This window comes from Cervus elaphus, chromosome 15 (assembly GCF_910594005.1).
Source record: "Cervus elaphus chromosome 15, mCerEla1.1, whole genome shotgun sequence".
In the NCBI taxonomy this organism is placed as follows: domain Eukaryota; kingdom Metazoa; phylum Chordata; class Mammalia; order Artiodactyla; family Cervidae; genus Cervus; species Cervus elaphus.
The window spans coordinates 61001767-61021881 of record NC_057829.1 but is presented as its reverse complement, the minus strand read 5'-3'; the positions used below and the strand labels follow the sequence as shown (position 1 = coordinate 61021881).

The 20115-nt window shown below is 46.1% G+C and overlaps 1 protein-coding gene across 2 annotated transcripts in view; it reads right to left on the bottom strand.

Moving 5' to 3' along the window:
* Positions 1-4326: 4326 nt before the first annotated feature.
* Positions 4327-20115, bottom strand: part of DNTT (DNA nucleotidylexotransferase) — a 31763-nt gene continuing 15974 nt past the window's right edge. Inside the window, exons 7-11 of one of the 2 annotated variants that reach the window (XM_043925829.1) lie at positions 18031-18163; positions 16663-16768; positions 12012-12257; positions 6598-6681; positions 4327-4758 (exon numbers count right to left, since the gene is read on the bottom strand). In XM_043925829.1, the coding sequence (XP_043781764.1) occupies positions 4672-4758; positions 6598-6681; positions 12012-12257; positions 16663-16768; positions 18031-18163 (656 nt within the window). In that variant the 3' untranslated portion in view covers positions 4327-4671. The remainder of the gene's footprint in view (positions 4759-6597; positions 6682-12011; positions 12258-16662; positions 16769-18030; positions 18164-20115) is intronic. The other variant, XM_043925830.1, reaches the window with a different exon arrangement.

Genomic DNA, 20115 nt, shown 5'->3' with positions numbered 1-20115 from the left:
TTGTATACCAGCGACATGTAGGATGTAAAATGCATTGCAGTTCTGTTCAAATCCAAGTGGACCACAGTGAGGGTCATGAAGAGTCTTCTTCATTTCCAGCTGCAGTAAAGGAGGTGGATTTCTGTAAAAAATAGAATATTCTTGTCCTTGGATTTACAACGTCAGTCCATGAGAGACCGATTTGGGTTCTTAAATCATATGCCTGCTTTTCTGGGAAGTAGTCCTCAGGTTCCTGAACTATGCCCAGATTATATGAAAAAGACTAATCCCTGTTACATTTATAGTACTTTTTAGTTTTCAAAGCACTTTTCATTCATTATTTTGCTTGATTTTTCACACCAAATCCAGGATGTAATGTAGTGTGGGTGTTATTAAAGCCTGTTTTACAGATGAGAAAATTGAAACTCTACAAAGATAATTTTGTTGGTCCTCAAGATTGTAAAGCAAATTGCTTTGAGAGATGATTTAACTTTTGCAAAAAGAGTTAAGAATAATGAATTTAATTGATAATAGAGGCAGGTTTCTGTACTGTTCTGGGTCCTTTGATATATGCGTTGCAGGGAAGGGTTTAAAACATGATAGTGTGAATTAATTGATAAAAAGTGCATTCAACACAGATAAAATTAACTCGCACTATGGCCGCCATCTGTCCCTAAGAGATGAAGGTCAGTGAGTACCCGAAAGTCCCTGTGAAGCAGCCTTTGACTTCCAAGAAACTACCGAAGTCATGGGACAGGGCCTTTGCCCCATCACCGTCAGGCTCGGGCATAGAGAGTTTCAGCTGGTGTAGCTGGTCCCGGCCAGATCCAGACAGTCTCAGGTCTGGGAGTCCAAGAATCAGCACACTGGTCCTAATCTTTCCTACCTCCTGTTCTGGCTTTGGGGGCTTGGTACTTACTGGTACAAAGTACTGCATGTGAAGTCCTGGCAGGGTACAGAAAGGTTCCTTTCCCTGAGGGAAGTAACTTGCTCTTTGTTGTTGCTCTTGTCATCTAGTAGCTTGGTCGTGTCCGACTCTGTCTCTTTGCGACCCCGTGGACTGCAGCCCGCCAGCCTCCTCTGTCCATGGGATTTCCCAGGCAAGAACACTGGAGTGGGTTGCCATTTCCTTCTCCAGGGGATCTTCCCAACCCAAGGATCGAACCTGTGTCTCCCCGCTGAGCCACTAGGTGTCCTTCTTAGTCCAAGGGATCACAGATGAAGCACTTTACAGTGTTAGCTCATCTATCCCCCAGCAGATGCAAAGGGAGGAACCATTACCATCTTGATTTCACAAAAGAGGAAATCGAGGATCAGAGAGGTTAGGTAACTTGTTCAAGGTCACACAGCTAGTAATTAGGGAAGCCCGGCCTGTGTGCATATTTTCTGCTGAATCAACAGAAACTCTGGCATTAACTGTGTGACGTTGGGCAGGCCAGGTCTTCTCATCAGACCTTTGTTTGTCACCTGACAGCAAGAAGGATAGACTAGGATGTTTCCGAGTTCCTGCTCAATATTCTTGGGCTTCTGACTTGATGTGTTTTTATTGTAGTGATACTTGAAGATTCTTTTTTTCCTGCCACCAGAGGGTGCTCTGCTCCCAAAGCAGGAGGCACTGGGGAAGGCTGAGTTCCAGTTAATAGTTGACACCCCGATTGATAAAATTCTGATCAAAAACAAAAAATTCCTGTGCAGCTTTAGGAATTTGTGGAATTCTTAACAAGCCTTCCCAAATAAGAAAATTAGCTCAAGAAACCCCTTAGAATTTTTGCTGTTCTCACGGGGTAACTCCTCCCTCATGGACGTCCTGGGGCTTTGGTATGATGAGGACCTTGAGAGCCTCAGCACTGGGTAGGTGGTGTGTTAAGGCAAGCAGCCCACCTGCACGTTGCCCAGGCATCAGCGCCTCCTCCCTGTGCTCCTCTATCCTCTCTCCCAGTTCTTGCCATGTCCCCATCCCACTAGTAATGTTTATTACATGTTTTCCTTTACATTGATTTTCTTTTATTCTTACTTACGTGTACTCAAAAGAGAAGCTTTCTGCCACTACCATAAATGGAAAAGCATTACTTTTGTAACACATATGAAAATAAACAGCTTTCTAGAATATAAGTCCCATACTTATAATCAGAGAGGTTTTTATGTTCTATCCCATGTCCTATGTCTAGAAAAATGAGTTACCTAGTAGGCACTCAGTGAATATATATTATATAGGTCATATAGATATTCATCTACATGCTACCTAAATGATCTCAAATATATGTGGGCAATACTGGAGCAGTGGAAGAGACTACAAGAAAATTTGGTAGATTTGGGGAGTTGAGGCTGCTAAACATGACCAGCCATGTGATCAGACCATGAGGCCTTTCTCAGTGGGAGTGGCTGTGTCCACCCCCCACCCCACCCCTGTTTCTCCAGCTCACCTTTGCCAGAAACCCCAGGTGCATATACCTGAAGCCCAGTCCAGTATACAATTGTGTTCAACCTGAACCATCAGGAGAAGCAGAAAGTCTTCATCTGCCACTTCACATCCTCTAAAATCACTCTCATTAAAAACAAACAAATCAAAAAACAACAGAAAACCAAAAGAGAAAATAAATCTTGGCAAGGATGTGGAGAAACTAGAAACCTTGTATACCACTGATAGAAAGGCAAAATGGTGCAGCCACTACAGAAAAGAGTAAGTGGTTCCTCCAAAAAGTATAGAATTACCCTGTGATCTAGCAACTCCCCTTCTAGGTTTATATTTAAAAGCAAGCAGAGTCTTAAAGAGATACTGTATACCAGTGTTCACAGAGCACTATTCACAGTAGCCAAAAGGTGGAAACAACACAAATGTCCATCAACTCATGAGTGAATAAATAAAATGTGGCATATTAGACATACAATAGACTATTACTCGGCCTTCTAAAGGCATGATGGGCTTCCATGGTAGCTCAGTCAGTAAAGAATCTGCCTTCTGTGCAGAAGACCCAGGTTCGATCCCTGGGTCAGGAAGATCCCCTGGGGAAGGAAACGGCAACCCACTCCAGTATTCTTGCCTGGAAAAATCCTATGGAGTGAGAATACATTCCATATGTGGTCTCCTGCCGGGACGCCTAGGGGCACAGCTGCTGGAGAGAACCCCATTACAGTCAATGTGGTCACATAGAGTAGGACACGACTTAGCAACTAAACCACCACCAAAGGGATGATGGCTACACCTAGATGAACCTTGAAAACATTATGCTAAGCAAAATAAGCCAGAAACAAAACAAGTACTGTATGATTCCACTTACATGAGGTACCCAGAAGAGGCAAATTCATACAGGAAGAAAGTAGAACTGAGGTTACCAGGGGCCCAGGGGAAGGGGAATTGGGGAGTTATTGTTTAATGAACACAGAGTTTCTGTTTAGGGTGGTGAGGCATTTCTGGAAATGAATAGTGACAACAGTTGCGCAACTTGTAAAGCACTTGCCCACTGGGCTTTGCTTGCTCCCGTGTCTCAGCTGGCAAGGTGAGAAGGAGAGGGCTGGGTTACCCCAGGGGTCCCAGGGGGAGGAGGAGGATGAATTGGAGGAGCAGAAGCCCACCTAGCTCCGCCAAACACCCAGCTCGTGTGCAGAGCTGTGCTGTGTTAAGCAACTGAGTTTGGGGATGGTTTGCTTTTGGGGCAACACTAGCTGATACACATCCCACCCCCAGGCTCCAGCACCAGGAAGGGAAGGAGGCTCTTTGCCTGTGCCCAGGGCAGGGCATCAGGCTTCTCTAGGGGTTCCCGGATCTCACCATCCCTCTCTTCTGAGGGAGCTAAAAGGAAAGGGCTAGGACCATGGGGAGGCCTCCCAGTCCTCCAGCAGCTGGGGACACAGAAGCAGCTGAAACAGATGACCTTTAGGGTCCTTTCCAGTCATGGAGTCGATGCCCTCCTAGAGGAGGCCGGTGTTCCAAATTGGTCTGCAGCCTTGCAGTTCCAAAGGCTGCCTCCCTTCCCGTGGGTACCATAAGGTGAAGAGGGCAAGAGAGATGAACTCCTTGGAAAGACTCAGAGATGGCCATTTGGGAGATTGTGCTTCCTTCCGTGTGAAAGCAGTGAGAATGCATTCCATCCTCGGCCTCCTGCCGAGATGCCTCGGGGCACAGCTGCAGGTCACAGAGGAGGAGCAGGCTCTGACCTGAGCTGAGAGTCAGTCCCTTTCCTCCAAAAGCTCCAGGAGGGACTCAAACCCCCCTTAGAATCTCTGACCTTCTAATTAAACCGGTTCCTCCTCTCAAGGTAAACCTTAGAATCGTTATTTCTTTCATTTTGTTACATTTTTGCTTAAGAATATTTTAAAATATGTGAGTGAATAAAAAAGACTCGATCATCTTGTTTTTTCCTATTTTTATTGGAAATAAACAGTATTTCAGCTACACTGTGGGCAAAGTGGGCTTTGATGAACTTCCCTGGAAGTGAGCCACCAATTACAACACTGTTTCCATGGAAAATGCATTGCGAGTTCTACACAATAGTCTTACAAATGGCTTGCTAGAGCATAACCCAGGTGGTGCCTGATCACGTTTCCAAAACTACTTATTTCTAGAAGCAATCTACATCTTGGTAAAATGTAAAGAATCCCAAACTTGACTAAGGCATCTTTCATTATAATATGAAGCATAATTTGTCTAACCCCCCCAAAAAAAAAACAGAAAAAAAAGTTGACAACTTTCTCCTAAGCATTTCTTTCCCATGGTTCAATGTAGTCCAATCCCAGATGTGCAAAGATTTCTTCTTCACTTTCTGCTTTGAGAAACATCCTCTGAAAGCATAAGAAGACATATGTGCACTATGATATTTTTGTTAAGTACCTCTGAGCTGACATAGTAAAAATGTTACTTGTAAAATTGTCTTGTCATAATGAATTACTGCCAAAACACAGTTCCCTGCTTCTGAGGATAAAAATTCATCTTACCTGACTTCTGTAATTTTTATATTTTCACCCCCAAAAAACTTAATAAATTAAGGTAAAATTATGACAGCCTTATATATTCAACTAGAGGCATTTGATACTTTTCCTATTGGTCTGTAGTGTTCATTAGAACTACCCGAAGGAGCCTTTTAAAAGAATGTTGAAAACGGAGCTGTAACCCAGCCCAATGAAATCAAAAGATCCAGAGAGGTCTTGTCATTCATCTATTTAAAGGCTCTGGGAAATTCTCACGTGCAGCCAGAATTACATACTGCTGCCATTGGTAAGGAGCAGTGGCAATTATAGGATGCTTGTACATGCCGGATTCTCCTCCTGGCCTTCCACCCTGCCCCACTCCCACCAGGCTCCCAAGCCCACGGTCTGTTACATCAAGCAGCACTTCCCTCCAGTCCTTCTGGTCTATAGCACAAAGTTGGGCACATAGGAGGCACTTGCTTACTTTGAACTATTTGTTATGTATCAGTTTGTAAGTTTCCTAGATCATGTTAGGTGAAGCTGCCTCCACTCACATGCTACATAATTGATGCTTTCTTGCCAGCATCCACAGCCCTCTCTTATGACAGCAGCACCTTGATTTCTCTTTGGAAAACCACACCTCCCTATTCTCAGTCTGAGGGTCACCTCCAAGGAGGGGCACATGAGACAAGCCTGATCAATCAGAGCCATGGAAAAGGGTTCAAGGATGGCTACATGGCCCAGGTCTGGCCTGTGAGCATTAGCTAGGGCTTGCTGGAACTATTAGGAAGGAAGTTCTTCTCTGTTGGCATAGCTAAGCTAAAAGGATAGGATTCGTGGGAAAACCCTGCCTGAGAGTGACACCAACACTGAGGAAAAATTGCATGAGCACCTGGATACAGTTGCACCTGAAGTCCGGTTACCCCAGATGCCACAGTACATAAGCCAATTTTTTTTTTTTTTTGCCACTGCCATTTTGTATTGGGTTTCTGATTTTTTGTGAGACAGGGTCTAACTAAATACACTTTATTTAGACTAAACTCCCAGAGGATAAAAACCATTACTTTTACTTATTTTGTGTCTTCCTACTCGGAGCTTCCTACAGTGTCCTTGATCACTATAAGTACAGTTGAATATTTATAATAACTCTTTCTAATTCATGCAGCAATCATTTTGCTGAAGCAGCATTTGGATCATGACCACTGTAGGACTCGCACACCAAGTGAGTCTCTATGGTGTGTGAGTCTAGCTGACCGCTCATCTACCTCTCAGGACACCTCTGTTGCTCTCCTTCTTGCAGTTGACTCTCATTAATGACCCATCTGGTCACTCAGAATTCTACTTCCCACTGCATTTGAAGGATACTTGAGTGATATTTGTGATTTGGGGGGATCTTTGATTTTCTTTGGAGTTATTCTTTGCAAACACCAAGGATATATCAAGCTCAATTTAAATTCATTGCTGGCCTGGTTCTGGAGACCCAGCTAGCTCAGCATCTTTGAGCCCAAAGCCTCCGAGGTGCATTCTGGGTCCTGTGGGGGTTGTGCTCCTGTCAGGATCTTTCCAGCTGCCCTCAGCTGTGATCTGTGGGAATGGGGCACCTGGGGCAAATGAAGCTGAACCTGGACACTAGATTCAGTTCAGGAAAAGTGCTCAGGGAGCCAGACTTGGGGATGAGGATCAAAGTGGCCCATCTCAGCAAAACAGAGCTACCTTGGTCTTGTCATACAAAGCGTGGTTATCCAGCATCATCTTCCGCTCGTGTGTGGCATAGCGCCGGATGTCTCTCTCAAACTGCTGGATAAGAGATCATTAAAATAAAATCACTATCAAGTCTAGAATGTCTTCAGTATTATCTGTCTAAAGATATTTAAATCCCTATAATGAAATATCTAGGGCTTCCCTGGTGGCTTAGTGATAAAGAGTCCCCCTGCCAATGAAGGAAATGTGGGTTCGATCCCTAGGTTGGGAAGATCCCCTGGAGAAGGAAATGGCAACTGACTCCAGTATTCTTGCTTGGAAAACCCCATGGAGAGAGGAGCCTGGCAGGCCACAGTCCATGGGGTCATAAAAGAGTCGGACACAACTTAACAACTAAACAACAACAACATGAAATATCTATCTCCACTAAACATTCTCCAAGTGAATTTTCTCCCCCAGGGCAACAGTCCACCATGACAAAGCACCATGCTCACATGTAGGCATTAGATTGTAAGCTCCATGAAAACAAGAACTGATTTGTTCTGTTCATAACCATATTCCCTCCTAATGGTGCCTGGCACACAGATGATGCACAGTAAACGTTTGCTCAGTGAATAAACAGGTATTGTGAGGATTGTGTCCAGAATAATTCCTGGTCCAGAGTAAATGCTAGATAAATAATAGTTTGGTGTTGTTTTCTATTTGGAATACAACTATTGTAAACAAGGATGAGGAGTCAGGAGACCAGCCTGGTCCCTATCTGGCTCTGTATCTCTCTGCAAGTCACCCAACCTCTCTGAATCTTGGTTGGTTAAATAGGAAGGTGGAGGAAGTGCATGAGTAAGGTCTCCTCTGGCTGTAACATCCTCTGTGAACCTCTATAAAACTGATGGTCTGGGCCGGCTACTTCAGAATAGCATCTCCTATGATCAGCATGGGCTGATCTGTGGCTCCAGGGAGAAAAACCTGAAGCCTTAGATGGACGACAGGAAAACCTTGGGAAAAGGACAATGAATGAAGTTGTTGTTGAGATTAATTTTCCTGAGAGAAGCACAGATCTAGAAATGTCCTTTCCATGTAGGATTAGGGAGCAAACCTGGAATCATGAAACATAAACTTGGGCAGACTTCTGGAGATGGTGAAGGACATGTAGGACTGGCGTGTTACAATCCATTGGGTCACAAAGAATCAGACACGACTGGGCAACTGAACAACAACAACATGTAATCATTGCACTAAAGTGAAAGAGGAGAGTGAAAAATTTGGCTTAAAACTCAACATGCAGAAAACTAAGATCATGGCATCTGGTCCCATCATTTCATGGCAAAGAGATGGGGAAACAGTGGAAACAGTGGCAGAGTTTATTTTTTTGGACTCCAAAATCACAGCAGATGGTGACTGCAGCCATGAAATTAAAAGATGCTTACTCCTTGGAAGGAAAGTTATGACCAACCTAGGCAGCTTATTAAAAAACGGAGACATTACTTTGCCAACAAAGGTCTCTCTAGTCAAGCTATGGTTTTTCCAGTGATCATGTATGGATGTGAGAGTTGGACTGTGAAGAAAGCTGAGCACCGAAAAATTGATGCTTTTGAACTGTGGTGTTGGAGAAGACTCTTGAGAGTCCCTTGGACAGCAAGGAGATCCAAATAGTCCATCCTAAAGGAAATCAGTCCTGGACTTCCCTCGTGGCTCAGACAGTAAAGCATCTGCCTACAAAGTGGGAGACTCGGGTTCCATCCCCGGGTTGGAAAGATACCCTGGAGAAGGAAATGGCAACCCACTCCAGTACTCTTGCCTGGAAAATCCCAAGGACAGAGGAGCCTGGTAGGCTACAGTCCATGGGGTCACAAAGAGTCAGACATGACTGAGCGACTTCATTTCCTCACTCCCTGAATATTCATTGCAAGGACTGATGCTGAAGCTGAAACTCCAATATTTTGGCCACCTGATGTGAAAAACTGACTCATCTGAAAAGACCCTGATGCTAGAAAAGATTAAAGGCAAGAGGAGAAGGGGACGACAGAGGATGAGATGGTTGGATGGCATCACCAACTTAATGGACATGAGTTTGAGTAAATTCCAGGAGTTGGTGAAGGACAGGGAGGCCTGGCGTGCTGCAGTCCTTGGGGTCTCAAAGAGTCAGACAGACTGAGCCACTGAACTGAACTGAACTGAACTGAACTGAAGTGATGAGTATGGGAAAGCTGGCAAAGACTGGGACTTGCCCTTCCTGACCTGGATGTGTGAAGACAGACTTTCCAACCTGAAGTCCTTTATAAGGCAGTGGAGGGGGAGCTAGGGATGTGGAAGAGTCAGGGTGAAGCAGATTCTGGGTGGAGTAGCTGCTGGTCTGTGAAAGTATGGGAGTGTTGCTTAGCACATGGCCTCCACAGCCCAGGGCTTTAAGCCCCCCAGCACTTACAGCAATGGCTGCTCACACTGGGCATGGGAAGGCTGGAGAGGATGGGGTAACTGGAGCAGTGAAAGGCTGCCCCTGGCTCCTCAGTTCTGTGTGCTGAGAGATCTATTCCTGGACTCCTTTGCCAACCCCTTTGAAGCATTTTTGCCTGGATTGTTAGGGATTATCATGATGTCTTCCATTTGGAGGGTAATAATATTGATTAAATCAACATTTATTGAGCACCTACTGTATGCCAGGTGTGTTCTGGGTGCTTGGAATATACCAGCGAAGAAAACAATGATGTCTGCCCTGGTGGGGCTTGGATTCGCGAGCAGGGGACACAGATAAGACACGGTAACAGCATAAGTAAAGTACATGATGGACATGAGTTTGAGCACGCTCTGGGAGTTGGTGATGGACAGGAAAGCCTGGTGTGCTGCAGTTCATGGAGTCACAAAGAGTTGGACATGACTGAGCGGCTGAAATGACTGAAAGTACGTGATATGTTAACAGATAATGCTGGGTAGAGGGCAGGCCTCGTGAAGGACACAGGATCTGAGGAGGGACTTGCCCAAGGTGAAGGAGTTAGCCAGGTGGACTCAGGAAGGAGCACTCCATGCAGAGGGAACAGCTAGAACATAGGCCTTAGGGAGGAGTGAGGCTGGCCGGGGTAGGGAGAGAGCAGTGGGAGGAGTCCAGAGAGATGAGGGGGAAGGAAGACCACGCAGGGCCTGTGACCGCTGGAAGGCTTTTACTCTGAGTTGAATGGGCAACCCCTGCCAGGTTTTGAGCAGGGGAGTGGTGATCTGACTTATGATGACAGGATCACTCAGGGGGCAAGCGACCAGTTGGAACACAGCCATGGCTATAATCCAGGCAATGATATCCTAGTTAATGTTTACAGAGTGCTTACCCTGTGCTGGGCGCTGGGCTGATTTCCTGCTTTATATTAATTTCTGATTTGCTCTATTATCACTAGTACTTAACAACTTCTAAAAGAGTTTAACATTATCTCTAAAAGAACAGTATTACGTATACAATTAGCCTCAGAACTGTGTTAAGATGAAGGCACTGTCGCATTCAGTTCTCCTGACAATCCCATGAGGTTGGTATTGTAATTAGCCTCATTTTTCAAATGAAGAAAGGAAGCCCAGAGAGCCTCAGCAATTTACCCAAGGCCACACAGCCAACCATAGAGCTAGGATTCAGACTCCTGAATCCCAGACTCTTTACCCTGGATGGTTCTGCCTTCTGCTTTACAAGCTCCTTAGTTTCTCTCAACAACCCTGTGAAATAGGAAGGGTGAGGATGTTGTCTTTCGTTTCAGAGAAAGAAGGGCAGTGGCACTAAGTCTGGCTGTATCATTCGCTGGTCACAACAGACTTCAGAGATTAGCCTACTGCTGCTGCATACCTTTGTGCAAGCTGGGCCCTGAAAAACTCTAGAGGGCGCCATTCACATGTGTAGCTTTGTAAACATGCATGTTTCTTCTGACAATTTTCTGGGAAATGGCAATAAGGTGTTTTAAGGAGGAGATGCTTTTTAAAGTTGGTGAAAGGGAGCCATCCGGGCTAGTGAAGAGGCTGGGTTAGCCTGGGCACCTGGTCACCATCATCCATGTGTTTCCAAAGCAGAGTGTGCCTCCTCTCAGCATCTGACACAAACAAGGACAACACCCTTGAAGGAACCTCAGCCAATAAAGCCATGCTGACAAACAGTTTGAGTTTGAAGAAATAAGATTCAGAGGAAAACAGAAACTTCTTTAAAAAACAAAAACAAAAACCTAATGAACTCTGGACCCAGTCCATAAATTGCACTGGATGGCTCTAGAAAAATCTCAGCTTAATGTATCCCTATGGATGTATTCTGCTCTGGAAATCTTTAGTGCACAAAGGTGTGAAGGAAGCTTTGTCAGCTTAGTAGATGAAACAACCTGGTTAAATTAATGAACCCAAACTGAGGTGAGATTAACAGATTAATTGGCTTGAGGACATTTCCCAGGCCCTGAAATCTTTGGGTAAAAAGGCGAAATTAAATTTCCCAAGCTGCATTTATGATGTATTGCTTCATCAGCTTTCCTACTTTTTATGAACGAAAGATACCAGCCAATATTTTTGATAAGGGTAAGAAGTTCTAGTGCTGAGATTGTGCGCTGAAATAATTCCAGCCCAAAGCAAACACACTTGACATTTAATTCAAGGTTAAGGACAATTAATTTCTATGTCATTTATCATACAAAATCCTCTAATGATGTGTGCCACTCAAAGCAACAGCTAGCTACATAGGAAAACAGAGTGGGGTGTTAGTAGAAGGGTGGAACATAAGCTAATGGAACAGACCACAGGTACCGTGTCTGTGAATATCACATGGTGGGAGCTGGGGACTGCGGCTTGGCCAGCACTGGTCCCATGTCCGGCGTGGTGCTAGGGGCTTTGCCAGCTTCATCTCACTGGATCCCTGCAACCCAGAGGGATAGCGTTGTCTTTGCCTTAACTTTCCTGATGGAAAACTGAGTCTTAAAGGCCAGGGGAACTTGACGAAGATCACCTAGCTGGTCAGAGGCAGAGCAGGGGCTTGTGACCAGGTTTCGGATAAGCCAAACCTGTGCCCTTAGCCACCAGGCTGCTTTCTCTGCTTCAATGGTTCTCATACCTGCAGGGTTCTTTCAAACACAAATTGCTGTCCTCCACCCCCAGAGTTCCTGATTCAGTAGGTCTGGGGTGGGGTGGAGTGTTCACAGGTCTAACCTGGTAAGCAGGTAAGGCTGATGCTGCTGGTCAGGGGATCACATTTTGAAAATACCTATTCTAAAGGCATCTGTCTCAGCTGACCGTGTGCAAGTGGAATGCCCTGATTCAGAGATTTCTGGGCACTTTCTTCTCTCCTGTCCACCATCTCCTCCTTCCCTGTCCATTCTCCCCCAACCACCACCCCCGCCATTGTCTCTCCCCTGGCCCCAGGTAGAGCTAGTCTACCTCTTATGGAAAGCTAAGGCCATCCCAGGGATGAAGGCAGCACTTACCCGGGAGCCAGTCCAGCCTAGCAGGGCAAAGGCACGGTTCTCGTAGGGGCACATGACCAGGTCCACACGGATGGCCTTCCAGGTCTTTCCTTCCTGCTGGTTGGACTTACCACTGTCCACTCTCTGATGGTGCAATTTAAAAATCAGAAAGCATTTTTGAAAATGATCTAAAGTATCCACCTGCCTGCTTGGTAACTTGAACTTTTCAAATGTCGACTCCACAAGGTCATAATATAAGAGTAATCCCTGAAAATAAACAGAAAGACGTCAGGAAGAGTCCCTGATGCAGAGGGTCAGAGACTTTATACTGGGCTCTTAACGAATGCTTTTAAGGAAAGCTTTGCACATTTGAGGATATGGGTATGTCTGTCCTTGCATTGTGAGCCCACCTGGTGACTCTAGCAGAGGAAGGCGAGGAGTGGGTGCATTACCCTCCTTCTGCAGCAGAGGAATTTAACGATTAGAGGGGCCACACCAGGGCCACTTCATGGCAAAGCTGCCAGAGGATCCACTCCCTAAGCATCTGATCACAGACAGTGCTCAGAAACTTGCCTCACTCCCAAACCAACCTTGAACAAAAAGCCAAGCTGTTATATGCAGTTGTTCTGATTTAGTGTCCCTCCATACTATACTGATGACTAGGTCAACTTGGGCCCAAAAGATTGTGACTGGAGGCTCAGCCTGCTTTGGGGCCTGATGACTCACTCTTTCTAGCAAGCACTCTGGGATTGTTACTCTGCCTGCCTTGGAGACAGGGACAAAATTAGTGGCACATCTTTAAACGTTGCCTAGTCAGAAGGTCACACCCAGCAACTGCCATCCTCCAACTTATCTGCTCCATGGGAATTCCTCACCACACAGGGCAGATGTGGGGTAGGGAGAAGCAGAAATATGCAATTAACTGCTAAATCTGAGTTGCATCTAAAAGAACAAATAGCCTTAAAACAACCTAATCACAGCTATTAGGATGTAGGATTTGTTCTTGGGTTCTTTAGGTCTGATGTTCTCAAATATTATCATCAGGAACATTTGAAAGGTTTGTTTCAGCACAATTTTGGAGGCCCTGACCCCAGAGTGATTCATGAGCAGTGGGGGTGGGGGAACTTTTCAGGTGGTGCTGTTGGTAAAGAACCCAGTCACCAGTGCAGGACACATAAAGAAAGCAAGTTTGATCCCTGGGTCAGGAAGATCCCCTGGAAAAGGGCATGGCAACCCACTCTAGTATTCTTGCCTGGAGAATCCCCGTGGACCGAGGAGCCTGATGAGTTAGAGTTCATGGGGTCACAAAGAGTCAGAGAGACTAAAGTGACTTAGCACATAGGGGGTGGGGTGGGGGGGTGGGGGGGTTGGGGTGGTGCATTTCTAGTAAGTTCCCAGGTGTTGCTGATGCTCCTGATCCAGGGACCACACTTGGAGCAGGCCTGGTTCCCTTTACTGTTATTATTAGACACATTCACATCTCTTCTGCAATCCACCCCCACCCACAAGAGACATTATTTCAACTGGACTCAACACTTGGAGGAGGGGGTATTTTTCCTTTTGTGGATCTCAGCAGAGGGAGCACCCTGCCCTCAGGGCCTATTCCAGAAAAGGTGAGAGGAAGAATCAACCCATCTGCAGGGCTAATGTCAGGAAGAGCCTCTGGTGCAGGAGGTAACTGTTGCCCTAAACAGATTTGATAACCAGCTCTGGGGAAGACACAATTCTGCTTTCTAATGAAACTTACTAAGATTAGTCAGTGTAGCAGCTTTTCCTGGCTATTTAAATTATGTAAATTTGAAAAGGAAGCTATTAAAATAACAACCAGTCTCACCTTGAAGCCAAATTTATAAAACAACCCTTCCCCCTTAAAAAAAACCACAAAGCTGTTGTAAACTGTGTGTGCACTGTGGCCACACAGTAGTCCCACTCTGGCTGGTCATAGACAGAAGGGCCACCCACCAGGCATAAACCTGGACCACACTCAGTCAACCCTCCCCTCTTTGGGTTGAATTGCTGGCAGCCAGTGGAGCTTTCCGGATGGTGCCCTCCCCCCAGGATCAGTATCTCCAAGCTCTTTTCCTCCCACAAGAGATCTTTCAACTGGTGGAAGACTCAAACTCATACCCATCCTTAGCTGTTCATTAGTTCTTCAGGTGTTTTAAAACGTTGTGTTGTGTGAGTATGTGCTCAGAGTGTGCCTGTGAGACAGGCTGGGACCTGGGACCCTTTGCTGCACTGCTTGCACCTGGACATACCTCTCCTATATAGGACTAAAAATAATTGAGTGCATGCACAGTTGGGCAGATTCTGGATCCAAAAGATACAGAGACCAAAAAAAAAACCCAACTGCCACTTTGGAGGAGCCTGGAGCTAAAGAGCAAAAGTAGGATACTGCTCAAGCCCCCTGCACACACCACCACCTAAGAGGTGAGCAAGCCACCTAAACCACCCCTTGAGCTTGACCTGGACACACCCCTACCCTCACACCACACAAGGAACAAGCTCACGCCGCCCTCAGGGAGTGAGCAAGTAAGGGAATTTGTTGTTTGTTCCTGATCCCCTGTGCTGCTGCAGGGCCCCCCGGTATAGCCTTGCCTAAACTTCTTGTTTGGCCTTAATCAATTTCTATGGGTTGGGGAAGGCCAAGAACCCTGGTTGGTAACACCTGCATGAGATAGAATCATTTTAATCTGGAAAGTACAGATTTTTGTAAGAAAGGCAGGGGTGGGAGGTATTGGGAACAGGGAGTGAGGCAGAGGTGGAAATTAACCACCATGGTTCACAGCTGAGGTGTTGGGGGCAGCTGTGGGGCTCGGGGCGGGGGGCAGGCAGGTAGTGCTGAGACACACACTGCCCCACCCCGTTTCCTCCCTGAGGTCCTGTTTGTCAGAGCGCCAAGGGGAGCAGCTGCCTGTGCTCTCGCCTGGGTCCCCTCACCCAGCACAGGCCTGGCCCTCAGCAGAATTCAATACGCGACTATGCAGGAGAGATCACGACAACAGCCACTGTTTTGTTGTTTGGTTGCTCAGTCGGGTCCACCTCTTTGCGATCTCATGGACTGCAGCACGCCAGGCTTCCCTGTCCTTCACCATCTCCTGGAGCTTGCTCAAACTCCGGCCACTGTTTAAGCCACTGTATAATAGGCATTTATCAAGGGCTGTGCCAAGGGCCTTATCTAATGCTCTCAGTTAATCCTCTGACTAATGACAGAAGCTTGCTATCCCTGTTTCACAGATAAGGAAAGAGAAACTTGTGAAGATAAAAGCATAGTCCCAGGTCATATAGCCAGTCAGTGGAAGGGCTGTGCTTGAACAATCCCAAATCTAAAACCCCCCATGCTTAATGCCCGTCTCCACCCTCACCTGCCCATCTCTTTGCTTGGTGACCAGCAGGATGGCTGCCTGGTGACTAAAGAAAGACCAATGAAAAGGAGGCTCCTTGTCCCCCTCTCCCAACCCCACCCCACCTTGGGTTGGAACAGTCTCAGAGCATGGGGATGGTGGGGCCTCTATACCGAGGTCAAATTGGTCCATCCTTGCCGACTGAGAGGCCAGGCAGCCCCCTCTCTGCCCAGGCCACGGCTGACAGGGTGCATCAGAGTGATGTCTGTCCACGAGAGTTTCTTAGCTTTCCTGCTTGAGTGGAGCATGGGGCCAGCCTCGGTGGAGCTGACGCTTCCCCATTCAGCCTTTCCCTGGCTCAGCCTATGATGTTCACTTTCAGGGTTCCTGGCCACCTGGATCCACTCTCCCGACAGATGGAGGGTGGCGGGGGGCGGGGGGGGGGGGGCGGTTGGCTCGTGGCTGAATTTGGATCTGGTTCCAAAGCTGGGTCTTTATGAGTAATTCTAGTGTTCCCGGCACCGGGGTTGTGTGTTTCTTATTCTCACTGTATCTGAGGTCTTCTCTCTCTGATATATCAGGGAGCTTTGTCCACACCCAGAAGATGCTAGATCACTCAGGAAAAATAAAGCTATGCCAGAAAAACACCAGCCTCAGCCTCCTCAACCCACCCAGACCTGTAGGTTCTTGGATAAGGGCCCTCTGGCCTCCTTGGGAAGCAGAGGTCTCACTGGAGCGGGGCAGGAGTCAAGGCCCCGCAGGAGGCCATGGCTGCAGGGTCATCCTTAGCTTCCTCCACTGGGCAATAGGTAGTCCATGGCAAGTCTGATCTCAGTGGGTGGGGGGCCCTGAGCCATGACCTCTGCTGGACCCAGCCTACCGGCATTAGCTTCCTTCTTCCCATCTCAGCACAAAGTCAAGGTGGTTATCAACCAACATATTGTTCAAGGCAGCAGGGGCACCTCTTAGACTGGTTTTATCCCAGTCTGATCCCCACCCCTTAGCTTGCTCTGCCTGGCTCACCCCTCCCAGGTCTTCGCAGCACATGCTCTTCACATTGTTTAGGGCTCTGAGCCATCTGCAGGGCCTGCACAGAGAGTTGCCCTTGGCCCTTTTGGTAACAGGACGCGCGCGTATACACAAGTTCATAATCTGGATTCTAGGACCCAAAGCAGGTAAGTCTCACTGCATGTCACTGGTGCTGCGCAAACTATTGTAAACAACTGAGACTGGGTTAGATGCTCACGACACAATTACAAGGTGGATAAGTGTGTCAAATTCAGCAGTACTCCTTTAATGCCTGAGTGTCCAAACATCTTTCTTCTTACCTTTTTTTCCCATAGGTTTATCACTTTAGGCAAAACTTGCTCTTCATCCTCTGCTGATCCTGGGCTGGTAATTAAAAAATCTACATCATGCCCAATCTTCTTACCCCTGATTTTAAAAAATAGCATAAGAAGGAAATAAATTAGATTTTTAGCTCTCAATTTTTAAAAGTCACCTGTGTTTCTATGCCCCATACTTCAGGTTTGGGACACAAAATGCTCATGACCTGCTTTTTAAACAAAAGATCCTTGTTTACACAACTCTGCTCCTTACAAAATAAATTTATGACACAGAAAAATTTTAAATCATATATAGTATGTATGTGATTGTATTGTTGTTGTTTCGTGCTGAGTTCTGTCTGTCTCTTTGAGACCCTGAGGACTGTAGCCTGCCCGTGGGATTTCCCAGGCAAGAATACTGGAGTGGGTTGGCATTTCCTTCTCTAGGAGATCTTCCCGACCCAGGGATTGAACCCATGTCTCTCGCATCTCCTCATTGGCAGGTGCATTCTCTACCACGGAGCCACCAGGGGCACCCATATGATTATATGTGGGTGGGTAAAAACTGACAAAGATTATTTCCTCTCCATGCCCATGTGTGCACACACACTCACATAGAGACAAGTGTGACAAGCAAACCAAGAACTATATTCGCATAATACAAGATAGGACTCTTGAAAGTATGGCCTGGACCAAAGGCATCTTCTTGGATTCTGTGTTCGCTTCTCACTTTCTCTGTCACCTCCCACAGCCAACAGCCCCCATGTAAGAGGACCACAAGGAGAGATGGAAGAGGGTGTGGGAGGGAAAGAGTTTCTGAAATGGAGGCTTCAATATCCAACAATTGCATACATCTCTATGAAGAGTTCATTCATTCATTCACTGACTTCACCAATATTTCTCACATGCCTATTTTGTGCCAGGCACCACACACTGGTTCTCATCAAGCACTAAGTTCTGAAAATGTAGTGGGGAAAACATGCACGGAAGCAATACAAACAAATTACTTGACAGCTGTCCAAGGAGTGCTGAGGAGGGGTGTCTCATCCAGCATGGGGAGAAGGAAGTCAAGGAAGGCTTTCTGGAGGAGGTGGCATCTGAATTGAAGCTTAAAGGATGAGGAGAAGTGAGCCAGGTGACAAATTGAGGAAAACCAGTCCAAGCAGAAAGGTAGGACTGAGCAAAGTCACAGAGGAAAGAAAGAGCTCTGTGTGTGCAGAGAATGGCAAGCCACTTGGTGGTGTTGGAGTGAAACATGAGCTGCAGGAGATGAGGCCGCAGAGACACATATCCGAAGGCCTTTTGTGCCACAACCCCTGAGCATGGGGAGGCCCTGAAGGGGAGGCCAAAGCAGGTTTTATCATCATTTACCTGCGGAATCCTCCCGTCATGGTGATGAAGGCATCCGGCAGAAATGCCCACACGGCCTCTTTAACCAGCACACCAACCGCCTCTGCTTCGGCCCTGGTCACGCAGCTGACAAGGTCTTCATAATAGAGAAATCCTGAGAGGCCATAGACAGGTGAGTGGAGAAAGGGACACGTCCCATGTGAAATGACCGGCCCTCTGGGAGGGGAACTTGGCCCTCACACATAGCTGACAGGGCCACAGACATCAACCCCAAACGGTTCCACAGAGACTGGGTGATCTGTGTTCTCTTGGCTGTGAATTTTTCATATGAACAATGGCTCCTATTTTCCTACAAATTCCTGACTGAGAAAGAGGCAATATTATATCATAGAACCATGCTATTCCAATCTGGCTTCCTACTGAAGAACCAGCCCTCTTGATCAATAAGCTCCAAAGATTTGGGATGGGAAGATTTGGGGTTGGAAGGTGATAGATGAATTAAAGAACTAAAGTCAAGAATAGGAAGAGAGTAGATTTGCATCTGAGGAGAGTTAGGAAATGTCACTGGTGGTCTGGTTTATTGCTTCTTTGCCTGACCATCACAGATTAATGAGAGCTCCGACAGAGTGGTTATGATGAAGAGTTGTTTTAATGACTTGTTTATCCCCACAGATCCACAGAGGAAGGCAGAGTGGAGGAGTAACGGAGATGGGAGCTGTATCTCCGAGAACTGGGATGAAGCATAGGAGGGGTGGGGAGCAGGGCGCAGGGGAGATCCACAGAGCCTGAGGGCCAGCTAATGGTCCTTCCATACAAGGCTCTGCTCTCTTCTCTAGGATCCCCAGAGGGAGTGTTCCAACTCTGCCAGAATCTTTCTAACAATGAGAGGCTTTGGGTACCTACAGAGGCTGCCCATTTCCTAATTGTAAGGTCTCTGGGGGGCAGTTCATTATCTTTTTTCCAGCTTTATTGAGGTATAGTTGACAAAGACTGTATAAATTTAAGGTGTACAACCTGAAGTTTTGATATATATGAAATGGTTAGCTGTCGACTAATTAGCCTACAATGGAATGTTTTTCAACCTTAAGAAAGAAGACAATCTTGTCGTTTGCAACAAGGATGAACTGGAGGGCATTTGCTAAGTGAAATAAACCAGACTGAAAGACAAGCAGGCTACAGTCCATAGGGTAGCAAAGAGTCGGACATGACTGAAGCAACTTAGTACACACACACACACACACACACACACAAAATGTCTCTTAGAAGCAGAGTAGAATTGCGATTACTAGGGGCTGGAAGGTGGGGAAAATGGATAGATGTGTGTCAAAGGGCACAGGATGAATAAGTTCTGCAAATCTAGTGTATAGCATAGTTAATAACTGTTAATAGTTAATAACAGTTAATAACACTGTACAGTATACATCAACACAGTCATAGAATTCCCTAGTCATCTTTCATAAAGTTGCTAACCTCTGAAAGATTGCTAATAAGTTTTCTAAGATGCCACATGAGAACTAAAAGAATCTAAAGGGAAAAAAAGACCCATATTCTTATTCTGGACTCCTGAAAGTTCATGCTTGATAAGCATTGATGTGAACCACCAAAAAATGCTTTCTTTGTCTCCTCCTGCTTGTTTCTTTCCATCACTTAAACAGAAGAGAACAGGTTTTCTTTTCATTGTTGCTGTTCTTTTCTGGCCTGCTTTTGTCGAAGATCCCCTTTTTTTAATATTATTAAAAATGTTGATGACTTCCTCATTCTTTATAACTCAGAAGCCACAGTCCTCAGAACTGTGGCTATGACTTCCTTTCAAATCCCAATAATATTATATTCTACTGCATATTAAAAATAAATGTTTTTTAAAAAGTAAATGCTTAAAAGATGTACATTTTTTTACCTTGGTTCCAGACATTTTGTCATTAAAAAAAAATGACAAGGACCCTGTATAAATGGAAGTAACCAAGCCATCTTCAACCTCCTGGAAGCCTTGTCAGTCTTTCAGATATCTCTCTCTATTCTCTTCTAGGTTAACACGTCCTGGCTGGGTAGACAAACTCATGTCTAGGTTTCCACAGTTTCCACTATATGTCCTGGTGTTATACAGTT